This window comes from Labrus mixtus, chromosome 4, assembly GCF_963584025.1.
Source record: "Labrus mixtus chromosome 4, fLabMix1.1, whole genome shotgun sequence".
In the NCBI taxonomy this organism is placed as follows: domain Eukaryota; kingdom Metazoa; phylum Chordata; class Actinopteri; order Labriformes; family Labridae; genus Labrus; species Labrus mixtus.
This window is the reverse complement of record NC_083615.1, coordinates 16,809,186-16,827,974: the sequence shown is the minus strand read 5'-3', so window position 1 is coordinate 16,827,974 and position 18,789 is coordinate 16,809,186. Positions and strand designations below refer to the sequence as shown.

The 18,789-nt window shown below is 39.4% G+C and overlaps 1 protein-coding gene across 1 annotated transcript; it reads left to right on the top strand.

Moving 5' to 3' along the window:
* Positions 1-705: 705 nt before the first annotated feature.
* drd4a (dopamine receptor D4a) lies at positions 706-17,076 on the top strand. The gene is made up of 4 exons (XM_061036102.1): positions 706-2,107; positions 8,012-8,124; positions 13,968-14,539; positions 16,559-17,076. The coding sequence occupies exons 1-4, from the start codon at positions 1,856-1,858 to the stop codon at positions 16,774-16,776; spliced, it is 1,155 nt and encodes a 384-aa protein (XP_060892085.1). The 5' UTR covers positions 706-1,855; the 3' UTR covers positions 16,777-17,076.
* Positions 17,077-18,789: the final 1,713 nt, after the last annotated feature.

Below are 18,789 nucleotides of genomic sequence, written 5' to 3'. Positions count from 1 at the left end.
GACGTAGGAGAAGCCGCGTTTCCGCGGACTTTTAATTTTTGCACATAGATGTGCCTAAACATGCACAGGACACTTGGAAAACACACTAAAGAGCATATAAAACCAGAAAAAGCATAATATGGGCCCTTTAAAGGAAGCAAAGCCCCCTCACCTGCAGGGTGGAGAGGAGGTTTCACGTGAGACCTTTTTTTAATTGTAATTTAAAAGGAAGTTGAAAACACAAAAGCAAAGAGAATCACTAAAAATGTATAAACTAAACTGATGTAAGTTTAAAAATAGAAATACATATATTCAATTTAAATTGATGAATTAATTTAACTCAATATTTTAGGTGGATTCAACTTTTGATGATGTATTTTTAACTTTGGATTTCAAGTTAAAAGAAAGTGAAAGACCGTTTTGCTAAATAGTTTCACAGGAACTGAATTGTGATCAAAAGTTTTGTGAACTTAAAGATTGAAGTACAACTGACTTGATGTCAAGTTTAATTGACTAGAAAATTGTATTTATTTGGAATAATCACAAATTTATCTCAACCTATCTTTTTAAGTTCAGTTAACTTAAAATTTGAAGGCAGCCCGGACACTAACTTTTTAAAGTTATAACAACTAGTTTTTTTTTACAGTGTAGCTTTAAATGTTAATGAGCTGTGTCTGACCACGCCCCCTCTCTGGAAGGGCTTGACTTTTCTTGCCCCATGCCCTATTGTTGCTGTGAGAAGGCAGACTCAGAGGGCAGAACAAACACCTAGCTGTGGGAGTGTCACCCACCTGGGGGAGGGGTTACTGCCCTTTGTGATGTCATTAAGGGAAAATCTCCAAACGGCCTGTTTGAGCACACATTTTCTTAAAAGTGGAGCAGGTAAAAGATGGAGAGGATGGACTTTTCTCATAATAAGGAGGTTTGTAGACATGGTAAAGTTTATTTTGTTTAACATGTGACCTTTAAGATGGATACCTAAAATACATCTTTAGGTGAAATAATGGAAAATTCAAAGGAAAATATCTGATGATTCTTGATAGTGATTTCATAAAACTCTTCTATCAAATTTTACATGTTGTTTTTCTTCTCTGTGACATTTACTGTCCTTTTTAAATTCAATTACTTCTTAAATAAAACTGTTGATATTTTTTGCAGTGGTCGCTCCTCTCTCTCTCTCTCTCTCTCTCTCTCTCTCTCTCCCTCTCTCTGACACACATACACACAAACACACATACATATACTCGGACAGACAGGCAGATAGGTGGACAGACTGTCTCCTGCTAGAGCTCAAGGACTGAAGGACACGCTACCTAAAGCGCAGCTGATAAGCGGCTTTAATCGACTAATTTTGCTCCGGTGGCCCTTAGCAGGCTACAGGTACACACACCGGAGCTCAAACCACCCGCAGTCCGACACACTCACTGACCCCAGAGACGCTCCGGATGGTCGGCAACTCAACAAACTGAGCTCTTTCTTTTTTCTTTTTTTTTTTAACCGAGGAGCCATGGAGCTCCTCAACTTTCTAACGGTTTGAGGATTTAAACGCGCTCTTGATCCTCCCCATCTTCATGGCTATAAGTGTTCTTTCTCCAGAGCAAAGCCGAAACTTTTCCTGCATCTTTTTAATAATCATGAGTTAGCGTTCAAATTTGTGAAGAAGACCAAATTCCACCTGGTTCCATCTTGTTTTACGCGCTGTTTCTTTGCGTAAAGTGCGCACCGGTGCGCCCTGGAGCTCAACTGCAGAGTTTGAGTCAAGTAGCCAAGATGATATCACAGTGCGGGGAACAGGGTCTGGCCCGGCCTTCATGAGATCCCGCTGGCCGCGCTGCTGTGGCTCGGACCGGGACGGAGCGGAGGAGCCGCGGCGGAGATGGCGTCCAACCTGAGCACGGCGGCGGCGGCAGCGTCAGCACCGGAGGCGGTGGCGAGGGAGCACAACCTGCCGGCGCTGGTGTTCGGGGTGCTGCTGATCGTGGTGATCATCTGCGGGAACATGCTGGTGTGTCTTAGCGTGTTCTCCGAGAAGGCTCTAAAGACCACCACCAACTACTTCATCGTCAGCCTGGCGGTGGCGGATCTGATGCTCGCGGTGCTCGTGCTGCCGCTCTTCGTCTACTCCGAGGTGAGATCAACCTGAGCACAATCCGAGAAGATGTTACAAATTAGTTAGAGAGTAGGTGATTCTTTTTTCCTTCACACGTTCAGCTTACAGCAGCATCCACAGCCTCAGAGAACCCCAAACTGTAGAAGGGTCCCCATAAAAACCTTCTTAAGCTTTGGCGTCCAGATGCAGATCTCTGCAGGTTTGATGATCATAACTTTCCCTTTCAGATCTATCTGTGGAAACTTTCTCCACCTGGAACTGTTAAAAGTGTGACAAAGCCCCTCAAAGAAACGTTAATTCACCAACAACAAACTCAAATCCTACTTCAGTTGGCAACCAGAGATCCCTTCATTTATTAATTTCAGAAGGCAACGTCAAAGCCCTTTAAAACTTTAAATTAAAGCCCTGAAGATGTGCTTGACTTTTCCTCAATTGACATGTGACATATTTCTAATTACTAAGATTTATTATGGATCGACTCATGAGTCCAAACTCCCTCACATCACTTTGATTTCAGCCCTTAGTCGTTTCCTTAAGAAGTTGGGTGACATTCCCCTATATCCAGGATATATGCATTTAGTATACTGCTGATTTTTCAGTCTCATAGGGTATACCCACTTCTAAATAATAACTGATTGGGGCGCTGGTGGCGCAGTGGTTAGTGCGTGCGCCCCATGTATGGAGGCTGTCTTCCAAGCGGGCTCCTTTCCCGCATGTCATTCCCCACTCTCTCTCTCTCCCTGATTTCTGACTCTATCCACTGTCCTATCTCTCCAATAAAGGCACAAAAAGCCCCCAAAAAAATCTTAAAAAAAAAAAAAATAATAATAATAATAATAATAACAACTGATTACTTGAATTGCAAAACCAATGCATTATGTAACTTGTTAAATTAAAAAAAGAATCAGAGTTAGTTCACTACAGTGCATGAGGATACATTAAAATACATGTACAACAATATGACAACACAACTGCTATAAACCAGTTTAAATTACAGAACATTTAAAAGTGGGTACAGCTCTAGTTTGCTTTCAGCATTTCACCTTTTTCATAAAAGATTTTAAGTCTAAAATCAATTTTATTTCAGGTGGTAATTGTGTTCCAGTTTACCGCCTTTGATTGCTTTGTAACTCATCCCCTCCGACACCATGCACGTATATGTGTCACTATGTGAGTTGTCTCATCCTTTAGTCTGTTGACCAGTTACAAAATCTGCTCCTCTTCTGTGGCTAATGCTAATTTCATGACAATCCCTACTCTAAAAATCGAGTGTTGATGTGCAAATACAAAACATCAACTTTTAAGGTGAATTAAATATGCAGTCTTACATGTCACTGTTTGCAGAGGCTGTTTATCCTCTGCTGGAGCGGCCCCTTAAAAGCTTCATTTGGGTAAAAATTTAGAGTGTACCCACTTCTTCAGGCACCTCTACACCACTGCCTGTAACATGTTATTCAGCTCGTGTAATCTGCATCAACATCCAGCTCCAATCCATCTCTGATTCATCACTTAACAGATTCAGATACATGCAGAATGTTTAACCGTATAGTTGTAGGGTTTACAGAGTTTTTAAATGATAATACAACTAAAGTCAAGAAAAGTGGTGCAGTGGTACAGTGGTTAGTAGGCAGCGGGCGTCCCAGGTTTGAATCCTTTCCCACATGTCGTTCCCCACTCTCTCTTTCTCCCTGATTTCCAACTCTATGCACTGTCCTATCTCTCCATTAAATAGCCTTAAAATATCATAATTGGTGTATTATTCAGTTAGTATTCCATTATTTTAGGGTTGTTGGTACTTATGGAGGTTTTCATGGATTTTGAGGTGAACTGATTAAATTCAGGAGCCTTTCTTGTCGATAGTTGATGCTCAGATCTTGTGACATTTTGACCTCACAGTTTAGATCTTTATCGTCCTACAGGAGGGGAAAAATAACGTAAAATTAATGAACACATAACGATACTTCAAGTGATGAAAAAAGTGTGACAAATAAGAGCAGAAATGAGAGGAAGAGCTGACATAAGAAGAGAGAAAGTCTGCCTTGACTCTTTGCTAAAATATGAACCTGATTCATGTAATTTTCTGAAACCTTAATTTCTCATGATCATCGTCAAAGAGAGGACAGTGCAATACATCAGTCCATGAACGTCAGTAAAGAAAGTGCAGTGTAAATTTTATGGCGTTTTAAGGCGTGAGACATACAAGTTCTCCTTCAGCAATTAAGCTGGCAATAAAAAAATATTTTGAAATATGTGAATGAATAAATATGGATCAATTAAACAACAGAGACTTTCTCAGAGAAACATGTGGAGTATAACATGTCACTCGTCTTTTTACTGCAGTGAGGTCACGAGACACGACCCGCAGAGACGCTCACAACGAGAAGAGGAGTCATTTTAAAGACACACAAAAAGAGTTACATCCGTGTGTGAGGATTTCCTCGTTTTGTTTCAGCCAGGATTATTAACAATATTAACCAATCAGAGTGTAGATTTAAACTAACTACAGAATTTCACATGGACCAGTGATTTCCAAAGTGGGGCCCGTGGACCCTCAGGGGGCCCGATGTTATGACAAGGGGGGGTCAGTCTCACAGCTGCACTCAGGACTTGAGGAGATCTGGAGCAGAAAACAAGCCCACACTGGTCTTTTAAAGGAAGAATGGGACTCTCTGATCCAGTAGATGTCGCCCTTGAGCACCGGCATGAAACCAAAACAAACTGCTATTCTGAAGCCTCCGCTCTCCTCCAGCGACACACCTCCAACCCTCCTCTACTCGCGTTCACACTAAGGAGTTATGAATTACAATGCACCATAATTAAACACCATTAAGCACAAGCATCGGACAAAATTGTACTTTTCTCGAGCTGCAGTTGCCAACGACCTGCATTGTTGTGTTAGCATGCTAATGTTAGCGCTCTTTAGTTAGCTTGTAGCTACACATTGAAAATAAATTAACACAGAATGACCGTGATCTAAAAACTCTTACATCCAAATAATCAGTGAGTATGTTCTTCTTCTTCTCTCTAGTTCTTGACTTAAACAGCTTTTACACACAAGGGGAGGAGCCGGCCGTCCCGTCCATGTAAACACAACTCTGACAACAACACAGCCAGCGGGACTCAAGCTTCTCACTCATTGTAGACAGTCATGACTCAGAGACACATTTACACAGGATAGACTTGATCTCTGCTGATTTATGTGTAACATGTTGTCCATTCTTCCTTTAAATTATTGCAGCACTGGAAGTTTACATCTTAGAAGACATTCATCTGGTTTTTATTTTTCAGGAGTTGTTCATCTTCAGAGAGTCGGGTTACAAAAATCTATTTAGAGCAATGAGTGTTTTAACATCTTAAAAATGTGGAAGTTTTCATGCTGCAGTGTCACTTTTAATTGCTTCCTCTGTTAAAGCCGCTCGTCAGTTTTTTCTCTTTATTTGTTGTCTCAAACTCAGAAGTTTCTATTCTGAACTTTTTGCAGACTATGTTAGAGCTCAATCCTAAAACTGTAGGAATGTGTTATCAAAGAGCGTGACTAACGCTGTGTTTAGTATCGATATATAGTATATCGATAAATGTTGATGTCTCGATACAGTGAGGGATGGGGGGGGGGGGGGGGGGTGAAAATATTTCATCTGCCAAAGGGGGCCTGGCAGAAAAAGCTTGGGAACCACTGACATAGACTAAGAAGAAGGAACAGAAGGTTTAAGTAAAGTCAGAAAGTTTAAACATTCTGTTTGTCAGAATAAAGTTATGTTTTTATTTCAGATTCATTTCACCTTTGGGAACTTTTACTTCACTAAAGAGATCAGTTTGTAGTTTGTCACTTCACTACATGTATGTAAAGGCCTTTAAATGAAATTATAATATTAAATAATAATAATACATAAGATAACTTTAAACATGGCATTTTGTACATTAACAAATTAAGATGTATTATTATTATTATAGAGAAGATACATAGCATAAAGCACTTATCAAATCCCAACCGTAAAGTACACAACAATAAAATCCTATGAAAAGCATGAAAATAAAACAATCAAACAGTATTCAGGTGAAGAACACATTGAGGTGTCAATAATTATCATAATCTTATTGATGCATTTAATTTCAACGTTCTGTAACAAAATTTATGGTTAATATGTTTATATTTTGTTGCATTTTAGCCCTCAAAAAGAATTGAACTTTTAGATGTTTTTATTAACACTATTTGTTTTTGTTGTACTTATATATAAGCTAATCTAAAATACTTATATTTTTGTATTTATAGTTTTTAAATGTATGTTTTGTATGGATTCATTTCAATAATTGTACCCTCAGTGTTTAAACTTTAAATGTCAGATTTGAACTACAGCTGACCTTCTGAAGAAGCCCCGCCCCCTCATGTGACATCACTGTGCAGACCTAGAACCATACCTTATTTTAATTAACTTTTTTACTCATCCCCTCCTTTTTTTACTGTTTTACTTGTTTTAACTTGAATTTAACAGGAAACAGGAAAACAGAATTTCATGCATACCTCAGGAGTAAAATAATGTGTGTTGGTGCAGTGTATTTCCTGAAACAGTCAGTCTTTGTGTCCCATACACAGTCTGTCCTTTACTTCCCATGAGGGGCCCCTCATCAACAATGGACCGGATAAAAACAATAAGAAGGGGTCAAAGTTTGTCCGTTTGTGGCGTCTATTTTTGTCGCGTGCCTTTGTGTCAGTTTCTTTATTCATCACAGCTTTTACCCTCACACCTCACGTTTTGTTATCATAACTGTTTTTGTTTTTATCACAACAATGAATACAAACACGTCATTCAGGCCGGTCGATTTGATCGGGACAAACTGTCACAAATATTCAAGAAAAAAACAACAACAAATAGAGACGCCCCCCCTTTAGGAACAAAGCATTGTGTTGACATTGTTTTGGGTTATGTGTCCTGGTTCACTGCAAATCAGTCAAATTATTTATTTTAAATTGCTACTACACCTATCGTTTTTTTAAAGTTTAGTAAGTGCTTTACAATAAAGGCAAAATAAGGATACATTGAAGGCAATATGACAAAAAAATCTGAACCAAAATTTGGGAAAAAAACCAGTATAAAGTAAAGGTTAAACTGGCACACACTCCTCAGCGACAGCACAGACCTTACTCTGTTTGACTCCACACCGCGCCCATGTCTTGTGTCTTGTTGATTGTTTTGTTAAGTGTCCTTAAAGCAGTGAGGGGCAGAGGGGGTCACCTTGGGGAAAGTCTGATCCCTGCTGTTACAAAAGTCACAGCAGTCCTGAACAAAAGGCCTCGCTGAACATGAACTTTTGATTGCTGTTTGGCATTGTTTGTTTTATACCCTGTTTTTTGTGTGTGTAGTCAAAGGGTCAAAGGTCGAAGGTATCTTTATTGTTCCCACAGGGAAATTTGTTTGCAGACGGAAACATACAACACATTAACAAAACTAAGAAATAATCCATGAAAGATATGGTTCATAAATACATAAAACATGAAACAAGAAAGCCCAGCAAAGATGCTCCAGCATCCAAATAAAAGTGCAGTTTGCAACGAGCAAGAACTTAAAATCTGGGGTGCTGGTGGCGCAGTGATTAGAACGCGCGCCCCATGTATGGAGGCTGTAGTCCTCGAAGCAGGCAGCCCAGGTTCCAATCCGACCTGTGGCTCCTTTCCCGCATGTCATTCCCTGATTTCAGACCCTATCCTCTGTCCTATCTCTCCAATAAAGGCACAAAATGCCCAAAAATAAATCTTAAAAAAAAGAAAAGAAATTAAAATGAATCTGCTATTTAACAAACAAATAGCAGCAGGTACAAATGAGACCCGGGAATGTCATGTGATGAATAATGTACGGCCTGTGTGTCTGTAAAGTTTTGTGTGTTGTTTAAAAGTAAACATACCCAACGTGTTTCTGTGTGTTTCAGTTCGAGGGTGGAGTTTGGACCCTCAGCACCACCGTCTGTGACGGTCTGATGACGATGGACGTGATGCTGTGCACCGCCTCCATCTTCAACCTCTGCGCCATCAGCATCGACAGGTCAGTGCTCACCTGCAAACATCTGTCTATCATTACGATTCCTTTCTTGCCTTTTTTACTATTTTTATTTTTTTATTTTTTTATTTCTGTGTTTCTTTAAAGTGCTTTAAAGGAGCAATATGTAACTATGACACCTAGAGTTTAAAATGGATACTGCAGTCCAATTTCGAAACAATGTAGAGAGCTGTCTCCCCCCGCCCCCTCATCCCCGGAGACGATGTGCAAGCAGGTTGCCATGTGGTGGACACTGAAGCTTCAGTGTTTAGCCAGCTCAGTAAACCTTTCTGTGTTCTAACCTCTCTCCATTTTTCAAAAGCATCTCCAATATTGATTCTAGTTTGAGCACGTTTCTGCTCGTGGAGCTTATTAGAAACATGCAGAGGCTTTTTAGGTCGAGTACAATCACTTCTATCTGAACCAGTTCTCTTGCCCGCTTCCATCACTGCAACACCTGTTGGTTTGACCTGATAACTGCTCTCATATCTGGTAAACCGAGGGGCGTCCAAAACGGCCGTGTGGGGGTGTCTTAAAACCGCCTACCTTCTCTGGTTCAAACAAATCCAGAGCATTCAGGACCAGAATCTAAAGTTAGAAGGAGGACATACTGGCTGCTGCATTGTTGTCAGAGAAGCCAGCACTTCAACATAGCATGTTTCCTTAATGTCTGATCTTATAGTAAGCTCACTTTATCATTTAGTAGATATCTTACAGATTGGTTTACAACAAGACATAAAACAATACAGTCCAATAAAATATGCAACAATATGATACAGTAAGATATGACAAAATACCAAACAGTACAGTTTCTCCAGCTGCAGTGATCCAGATCCAGCTCTCCTGCAAACTCCTGCAGAGATATCAGAGGAAACTCTGTAGACTTGATTAAAAGGATGAGGCCAAAGTTCAGCTATAACTCAGACATCCAGCGTCATAACCAGAGATTTAATCACCCTCAGGTCGGGGTCACCCAGAAACAACCAGCTTATTTATCAAACGTGAGCCCTGAAGACCACTTGCTGAGACTCTCAGGTCTCCATCTGAAGGTGGTCAGGGTCAGACTGTCACAAAACAGATCACTCTGAAAAAACACCACATTAACTTTGTCTGTTTCCTGTAAAAGCTACACAAAAAGAAAAATTAAGCAAATCTTAGAGCCCCAAAAGAGGGATGAGTCTGGGGTGATGAACTGCCAGCACTCGCTCTTTGCTTGTGCGGTTTTTACTAAATTAGATTATCCAAACTCTCAGATGATGTTGAAGGATGAAAATCTGAGCTAAAAAACCTAAATCTGATGTCCCAACTCAAGGAAAATATGATTACATCAAAGACTGATGGAGGTAGTGAGGCTAACGTGGACTGATGGTGATGATCTGAAGCTTTTTGAGGCAGCCGGCAGCAGTTAGAGGTTTAGCTGGACGACAGAGTCTGAATTATTCAACAGACCGGACAGGGAACAGATCCTGAAGGTCTGCAGAGAATCCACCTGCTGTTGAAGGAGGGAATCTTCTGGTCTCTGGGCAGGTCTAATGATTGATGATGAACAAACTGAAAGATGACCAGCTTCCTGAAAAGGAGCAGGAACCTCAGGGCTGATGGTTTCTGAATGAAGGGGCGGATATTTCATATTTGTTTCTGAAAGTCAAAGAGGTCACTCCACAATCCGTATCACATGATTTGGATCATGATCCACATGATCCAAGCTTTTTTTTTTTTTTTTTAAGGATTTTAAGCAATTATTAGCTTCTTGCAGAGAATTTGATGAGTGGATTGATGCCTGGCTCTATTTGAAGCTAATGAAGGCTGTCTGCTTAGGGTGACCTTCCATCCCCGGTTTGACCAGGACCCCTTCTCAAGCTCCATTGTCTGAGTCTCAAATATCTATAAAACACTAATATGCCCTGGTTTTTAACAGTCCCTGTCCCGGTTTTAACCAAACACAACAATACACCATGCTAGCATCACTGATTTGTCTGTAGCATAAATGTCAATCAATGTTGTTGCCGAGGAACATCACCAATCCACTACGAGTCAAAGTTAAACACTGATTCGTCTGTACACCTCAATCAATCTCAAGGTTGCAGCTGTTGCTTATAGCCTAGCTTATCATACTAACAGGACCTGCTGCGCAGCGACAGGCAGGCTAGCTATCATGCCGAAAAGGAAGTCATCGTTCTCCAAACAGCTTCAGGAGAGTTACAGCTTCCTTTGAAAAGTACCAGGCAATGAACATGTTGTGTTTGGCACACTGCAAGTGTCCATTTTCAGTAACGCTGCAGCTCACATTGTAGTATCTATCAAATGCAATCAGTCATTAAAAATCTCTCTCTTCATTAAACTTTTTAACAGTTTGGTATTGTTTTCCATGTTCATATTGTAAAAAAAGATATTATCGTCTATCAATCTGTTTAAATTAAGGATTCAATAAAGAGCTGTCACAGCAGATATTCTGACCCGCCAATCAAAAGTGAAACTAATGACATGATTAACTTCTTATTTTGCAATAATTGCTGTAAGGAGATATCATAAACGGGATTAGTTCCACTTGTGATTCTCTGGAGCTGTGAAAGGTCAAAGTGTCTCCAGTAGAAAAAATAAAAAGTCTGTGAGTGTGATTCATTTGGGAACGCTGAAGAAGAAGAAAACAAGAGTGCTCTGATTCTGTCAAGATTTAGGTTAGGAAGATTTATATCAGACGGAAAAAAACAAGCGTCTGCTCAACCTCGGAGGATTGAAATTATTAACATGATTAGTGCGTGTAGTTATTTTGAAGTTATTCGTGTTTATATCATGCTTCTTATCATTTTTAGATTTTTTTTATTGTGTTGCTCCTTATATTCTTTAACTGGGGTTGTTTTTAACAGATTCTCCCATTTACAGAACCTTCACTTTTAATGCTCTGTTTGCAGAAGAAAATGAAACCATAAATAATATACTGTTATCATAATAGTCATCGTTTTGGCTTGATATTTCTACATGCACATGAGTCTGGTTCTGCTCGAGGTTCCTGCTTCTTAAAGGAAGTTTTTCCTCGCCACTGTTACTCTGCTAAATGTACCAAGTCTTCTTCTCATTGTGTTTTTTAACCTACAATATGTAGAGTTTTACTACAATGTTTACATTCAAACATCTACATAAATAAAAAATGGTCTAAACCTATGTAATATTATTTTGTTGCGTACTTACATTACCTCAAATATTTCCAATAGGTCTTAAAGAGAGAGGAATCTGTGATTTTATAGTTGTAACGTATGTGTCTTGTGGCGGCTGCCATGTCAGACACATCATGTTTATCGTTACTGTGATAACACCGGATGTTACGTCAAAGACCGCTGAATACAGTAAGTTGCTGTATGTGCTGCTGTGATTAAAACGTCATGTACGTTATACTTGGATACATCGTCGGTAAACACATTCTCTTCCTCAGTTCGGTTTCACCTGTTTGTCTTGACTATAGTCATCACAGAGTTCGTTTTCATGGGTGATGGAGGGCAGAGAGAACTCCCATGTTTCCCCGCCAGCCTCGCCGTCATCTTTTGTTATTGTTTTGAGTGAGAGCCCCCTGGTGGCGGAATCTCCATGCTTAGCCTGTAATGTTGGATCTCTGTTAAAAATATAATTAAGGGTACTGCCTGGACCTGCTTTCGTTGTAAAGCGTCTTGAGATAAAAAAAAAAGAAATTTAACTGGCGCTGTACAAAAATTAAGATTGATTGATGGAAACAACAAGATTGAAAAATATTTGACAAAGAAAAAAGTCAGAATAAAATTCTGAACACATGAAGCCAGACTCTTTACAACAAAGTTTAACAGCTAAGTTTTCTGTTGGTCAAACAGAAACACATAATAAAGATGCAGGTCAGGGCTCCAAGATCAATTTAATTTGATTCAAAGCTAGCTGTGTCACTACGCTTTTACCAGAGCTGTCTGTCCATCCATCTAACACTGACATCAAAGATAAATGTCTCAAGATGACTGATAAAACTTTGACATGACTATCCATCTTCTTCACAGGATGAACTCCATTGACGTGATTTAAAAAAAGCTTGTTCTTCCCAATTATTCATGTTCAGGTTGATCTTTAAACTCAAATATCTGTGAACATTGTTCTGTACAGTTCACATTGGAGGAGTTTTCAATTGGATAGAACATGTTGTTTCACTCAGCGGAGGCCGTCATTAAACAAATCATCTTTTGAAGAAACTGAAATAATGAGGAAACAACCTAACTATCCAGAGAAAAACCTGCACTCAATCCTCAGAGGCCTGAAAGAACAAAATTCAACTTGATATTCATCAAGGTCCACGGGTCAAAGCCACATTGTTTTTAAGTCAGGAAAATTCTGAAACATCAAGTCATGCTTTTATCACAAGTCTGTATTGATTGTTGTAACTTCCCTCTAACTCGAGCGTCACAAAAGTCAGAAAATGACTCACATGACCCTAATGTATTAGACACAGCACAGGCATCCTTGATCTTTTAAAATCAATTATAAAGGGGTTTTTTTCATATTGTAATGTTACTGTTTTTAGCATTAATCTTGTTCTTGTTTTTATGTATGCGTCTGTTTTGAGAAGAATGACATTTCGCTCCCATGCTTACATTTTTTATCATGGTGAGAATAAGCAGAATCTTGAATCTATCACCCGATGCATCAAAGATTTACTTTATTTTGTTTGTTACAGATCACAAAAGTTCTTCACCGCTTTTCTTTTCACACCATTCTCAAATGTACCAAAAAAGCACAGACTGGAGCGCCTTTCTGCTCTGTATTTTTTATTAAGTACCCTAAGTAAGACAATGCGACTTTAGTAGCAGATTTTAAAACCAAAGTAAATGCTCTCTCTCAGGATAGGAATAGCGTTATAGATAATGGATAGATGGTTGTTGCAATTTGAATATTCAGAATGTTTAATGTTAAGCCTTAAAAAGAAATTAAAGATTAAAGGAATTTAAATCTGTCTTTTAATTAGAAGTAATGTTATAGTCTGAGTTTTTGTATCTTAAAGCATGTTTTTTTTGTCATTAGTGACATTATTTGTTGATAGTTAATTTTGTTTGTCTGTCAAAATGTCTTGTACTGCTTTCACTTTTTGCTTTAAAGCTTTCCATCTGTATGGTATTGAATATGTGAGCCACTTCAGGCCTCATGAATGTATGAAAGCTGTTGTATAAAGTTGAGAAACTCAACTTTTCTTGCCCTGAGTTTGACCTCTCAGGCTTCACACATGCTGCTCAATCTTACGATTAAGTATTACCTACTAACATTTCTCAGTGCTTATAAAAATGGCAAACTTTTTTGTGAATACTTTCTTGAAATTCCTGATAGAAAATACCAAAGGTTTCTGCAAATTTCAGGTAAAAGTTAAGAAAGCAAAAACAATGGAAACCTTCCTAAAGTTTCTGCAAAAAATGTTTAAGTTTTCTAAAATCCATGAATATTCCCGACAAACCTACACAACATTTCTCTGTGCTGAATAGAAGTCCATGGGGAACTTTTTGTTTAACTATTTTTGTTCAAAATCCTGAGGAAAATTCCAGTATGTTTCTGAAAAGGCAACAATTTCTACCCTCCCGAAGTATTCCAAAAAAATCCTTATTAATAATCCCAAAAGTAAAAATAAAAAAAAAGAAAATCTGAAAAATTCCTGAAAACCCTGAAATTTTCAACAAATTCTACACAAATATGCCCAAATGTTTTCTGACATTCATGCGAATTCCCAACTGAACTTCCCGGAAGGAATGTTGGATAGTTCTCGTGGGAAGGAATAAGGACATAACTATACTTAAAAACATACATTTTATATACTGCATTTATAGATCTTTTTCCAAAATGTGTTGTTTCAGGTTCATCGCCGTGTTGATCCCTCTGAACTACAACAGGAAGCACGTGGACCTGCGTCAGACGGTGCTTTTATCAGCCACCTGGATCCTGGCTCTGGCGGTGGCATCACCCGTCATGTTCGGCATCAACAACGTGCCGGGTCGCGACCCCACGGAATGTAAACTAGAGAATGACGACTACGTCCTGTACTCGTCCGTGTGCTCCTTCTTTATCCCCTGTCCCATCATGCTGTTCCTGTACTGCGGCATGTTTCGTGGCCTGCGGCGCTGGGAGGAGGCGCGCAAAGCCAAACTGAGGAACAGCATCCAAGCCTGCCGCAAACTGCAGGAGGCTGCCGCTTCGCTGCCACCGCTGGCCTCACTGCCACCGCCTCTCCCGCCCATCATAGAGCGAGAACTTACGGATACACCGGACGATCAAGATCGGCCTTTCAACCCGTCGGTGTACATTGACGGCCCCGTGCGAACAGTTAGCTTAGCAGAGATCAAGTTCAACCCTGAACCACGCAGGAGGAAGACGGCTAAGATCAACAGCCGAGAGAGGAAGGCCATGAAGGTGCTTCCTGTGGTCGTGGGTGAGTTCACTTTTCCTTTTTTAAAGGCTTCTAATGCCACTTTCAGAGCAGATTTTCAGATCAAAACAAATGTTCTCTTCAGACATTTCCTTCATTGCATTGCAGCGTATAGCATGGCATCTCATGGCCTTGTATAGCATGGCATGGTCCTTACGATGGAGACCCTGATTGGGCAGTTATAGCTCTCATGACTACTTGTAATCTTTCAACCCACAGAAAGAAGTCTGGTAATTTGACAGTAATATGTTTACTGTGGTGCAAAAAGAAAAAAGAGAGAAAAAGTGAGTAATGTTGAAAAATCAAAAGGCTGCAGGCTAATGAAGCTCAATAATGATCAATATAATGATCTTCACTACAAAGGACCTGGGCCTTGATGCCAAAATGTCTCACAATAAAATTGCTATCATTACAAGGGCAGCTGAAGTTTGACCCTCTATTTCGCTTGACCTCCAAAAGAAAACAGGACTAAAGAACCGTTAGCTAACAGCCACATTTGGTCACTCTTGGAAGATTATTTCACAAACATTTAAATTAAGTTATTGGAAGAAGAAAAAAAAAACACATTATTGATAATGTATCTGGTATTTGGATGCCTGACCTCTACCTCTGATGTCTGTTCAGAGCCACTTTAACAAAAGGTTGAACTATTAATAGCAACCAGTGTTGGTTCTAATGCGCAGAAGTGCTTCCCTTTAGCACACAGTAGCTAATCCTGCAGCTCCTTAATCTGAAATCCAATTATTACGCAAAGCTGGTGAGACACAATTTTCAGTGTGCAGGTAGTTCTCATCAATCTGCAACTGCTCACCTGATGGCTCATGAGGCAAACTCAGTGTTTGGCATGGAAGCATTTAGAGAATTACTGATGTCTGAAAAAAAAAAAAGACAAAAATGAGCCTGAAAGGTTAATAGTTTGTATGCATTTAAATCCAAGTCTGTACTGATCATCCTACAAGTTTGAACCAAGGAAGTTCAAACATATCTGTGGTAACGATGGCTGAGTCTGAGGACAGCTGTTCGTCCATGCCTTGACATTTAATCTGACCAATCAGAAAGGAGTATTCAACTAAACTATAAACAAAATAATGCAACTTTCATCCCAACCAGAGAGCAACATCTCAGGATTTCCTTCTTCTCAAGGAACAGATTATGTCACGATGTAGGGTGAACAGTAAATGTCATGGATTAACAGCTACCCCATATGAAGAGTTCCAATTAGGTCACTAGCTAATCCATCAGCATGATACTGAAATATACGATACCCAAAGTGCTCCAAAAAGTCTGTGCCATCACAGGATAAGTGTCTGTAAGGGAAAGCAAGTGGTGAGTTGGCTGTGTTCAACCAAATCTCTTAATTTTTCTAAGGCAATTAAATGAGCAACTAAACTCACCACACTACCGCCAACAACACACATCCTCCCAACTGAGCAGGTCTATTTAAGCAGCAAGCTTTCTGGTGTCTCCCTGTAATTGCTTTACTGTCTTGTACCAGTGCTGCACTTAAATACCCCCACCACCCCAGCATCCACCTGCAGGCTCTGGGGTTACAGACATTGTGTCATCACTCCTCAATTACTGCATTTAAAATAAATCTGCGAGGAGTGATGATCCACATTCAAACTTTGTTCTGCTGCTGAAATAAATATTTGAAACAATGCTAACCTGAGTTGTCTGACTGACCTAGCATTAAGTATATCCACTTGTTATCAGCTTACCCAGGATGGATGTTGATGCAAGATGTGAACAGGGCCATTGAGACAAAAGCTGTTAGGCTGTAAACATAGTTATTTCTGCTGTAAATTTTAGCATTTTGATACGGGGCCTAACAGAGACTGACTGCTTTTGGATCAAGCCTCAAGTGGCCACTCAGTAACTGCAGTTTTAGGACTTTCCACATTGGTTTTATTTCCCACCCTTACAGGGTTGGCTGGATGAAGCTAAATAAACCTGAAATACCTGACTAACAAAAAAGAGAAACTCACCTAATCTATGATTCCTCTATCTCTCCTCCTTCTGCAGGTGCCTTCCTGTTCTGCTGGACACCTTTCTTTGTCCTCCATACATTGCGAGCCCGCTGTCAGGACTGCAACGTCCCACCGGCCATGATGAGCGTGGTGACGTGGCTCGGCTATGTCAACAGCGCCATCAACCCTATTATCTACACCGTCTTTAACACTGAGTTCAGAAACTTTTTCAAGAAATTCCTTCGAGGCTGCTGCTCCAAGAGCGCCCGATAAGGACGCTACTGCTGCACAAATTTTTACAGCTGCAAGAGACGCTGCTGACTGTTGATTTAGTGTCTATTGTCTCTATTGTCTCTGTTCATCATCATGTGTCATTCCTTTGTGAGGATTTTATTTTTCTACATTTGATGACTGCAAAGTTTGTTTTAGCTTGATATTTGCTGTGAAAAAGCTGCAGTCTGAGGAGCAAAGCATTCAGAGGATCAGTAAAATATCTACATTACACAACTGACAAGGAAGGATTTTATATGATGAGTTTCTTCCTTCTCCGAATAAAGTTTTTATGATAAATAATTAGCTTTTTAAGGAGTGTGTGTTTGTGGACTTCTGGCAATTTTGCTACAGCTTACTTTTTGTCGGTGACCCCAGACTTCACACAGAAGACATTACAATAAACAAGCAAGACACTGTAAGTAACTAACTAAAATACTCAAAGACCTGAAGTCACGTCAGCTACAGATGGTCTTAGACTCAAAAAAATACTATCAAGGGATGAAATCACTAAGTAACTAGTTGTTCATATAACTACTAGAAACCAGACCAAAGCTTAAAACTAAACTACAACAAACTTGTTAGTATGATGAAGACTGACTCAAGAGTGTCCTTGGTGTCTCCACAAAGTCACCTGATGGACATCAAAGTTTTATGATCAGAGACAACAAACAGATGTGAAGCTTTAAAAGCTTGTCAGCAGATGTCAAACTGACTGACAGACTGACAGGCTGACTGACACACACACACACACACACACACACACACACACACACACACACACACACACTAGTGTTGCAATCCCTTCAGAGGATATGACACCTTTAACCAAGTCTTCCCCTAAAATTAAATTGATTTCAGTATGAGGAAATTTTTTTCCCCTTTGGTACAAAAGGTCCCCACAGTTTGAATACGTTTCAGAATTATGTCCCCATAATGTATGTTTAACATGCACACAAGTACACGCACACACACACATAGAGTCGCACTCCTGATAAAATGCAAAAATATGAAGTTAGCCTTCAGGATTGAAAGAAAAAAAGAACCAAAAGAAATGTTTTCATGATGCATATAATACATATTAGATTAATATTCATTTATTTCTTCAGCACATATAGGTGGTGCTGATGTCATTTGATCACTAGTTTTTCTTCCGATGTATTTATAATCTGAATATGAGAAATAACTTGATAAAAAATGTCAAATAATTTAAGTGGAGTAAAATAGAAATTGGTAACATGGAAATACACAAGAATAAATTAATTATTCACCTCGCTCCAGTAAGAGAACAATTCCTTGAAATCTCCAGAAGATTGAGGACAGAAGTTCATAACCGTCTTTCTTTACAAAACACTCAAGTTAATGAATCTCCAGAAGTCTGAATGACAAAAAGAAACAAATTCTTCTTTAAATTTGGCAAATCAATCTAACAAAATATGTATGAGACATGACTATTGTTTTGAGAAAGATGTGAAAATTATGCGAGTCTAACCTTTACAAGAAACAAGTTTCCTTTTCCTGTTACAGTTCAGATAAATTTAGGAAATATCTGGTCCTGGGGGGGGGTTCACTTCTCTGTCACCAAGCTGCAGCAGACACCTGGGGACCTCCGAGACTGAGACGCTGCAGAATCAAATGTCAACACGTCTGAGGTGACTCATGTAGAGCAGCTCTGACAGATCACTTCACCGCTGACTGACAGAAAGATTTTTAAAAAGTAAACTGTCAAACATGCAAAACTGAACACAGAATACAAGCTTGACAGAAAAAAACACAATTCTCTCTGGTGGAACCTGTAGGAAATGAAGACGCTGAGTTTTCCCCCTGAGACTCTAGTTGGATAAAAATACAGCCGGAAACTTTTATTTTATTAATAGAGTAACTAATTAAATAAACACCTGAAGGGAAAAATAAATATAGAAGGAGAGAGGTCTCTTTGAAGGTAGAGTCAGAATAAAAGTAAGTCCGATAGTCCAATTTGTCATCAATAAAGATCTGTGAAAAAACTGAGGGAAG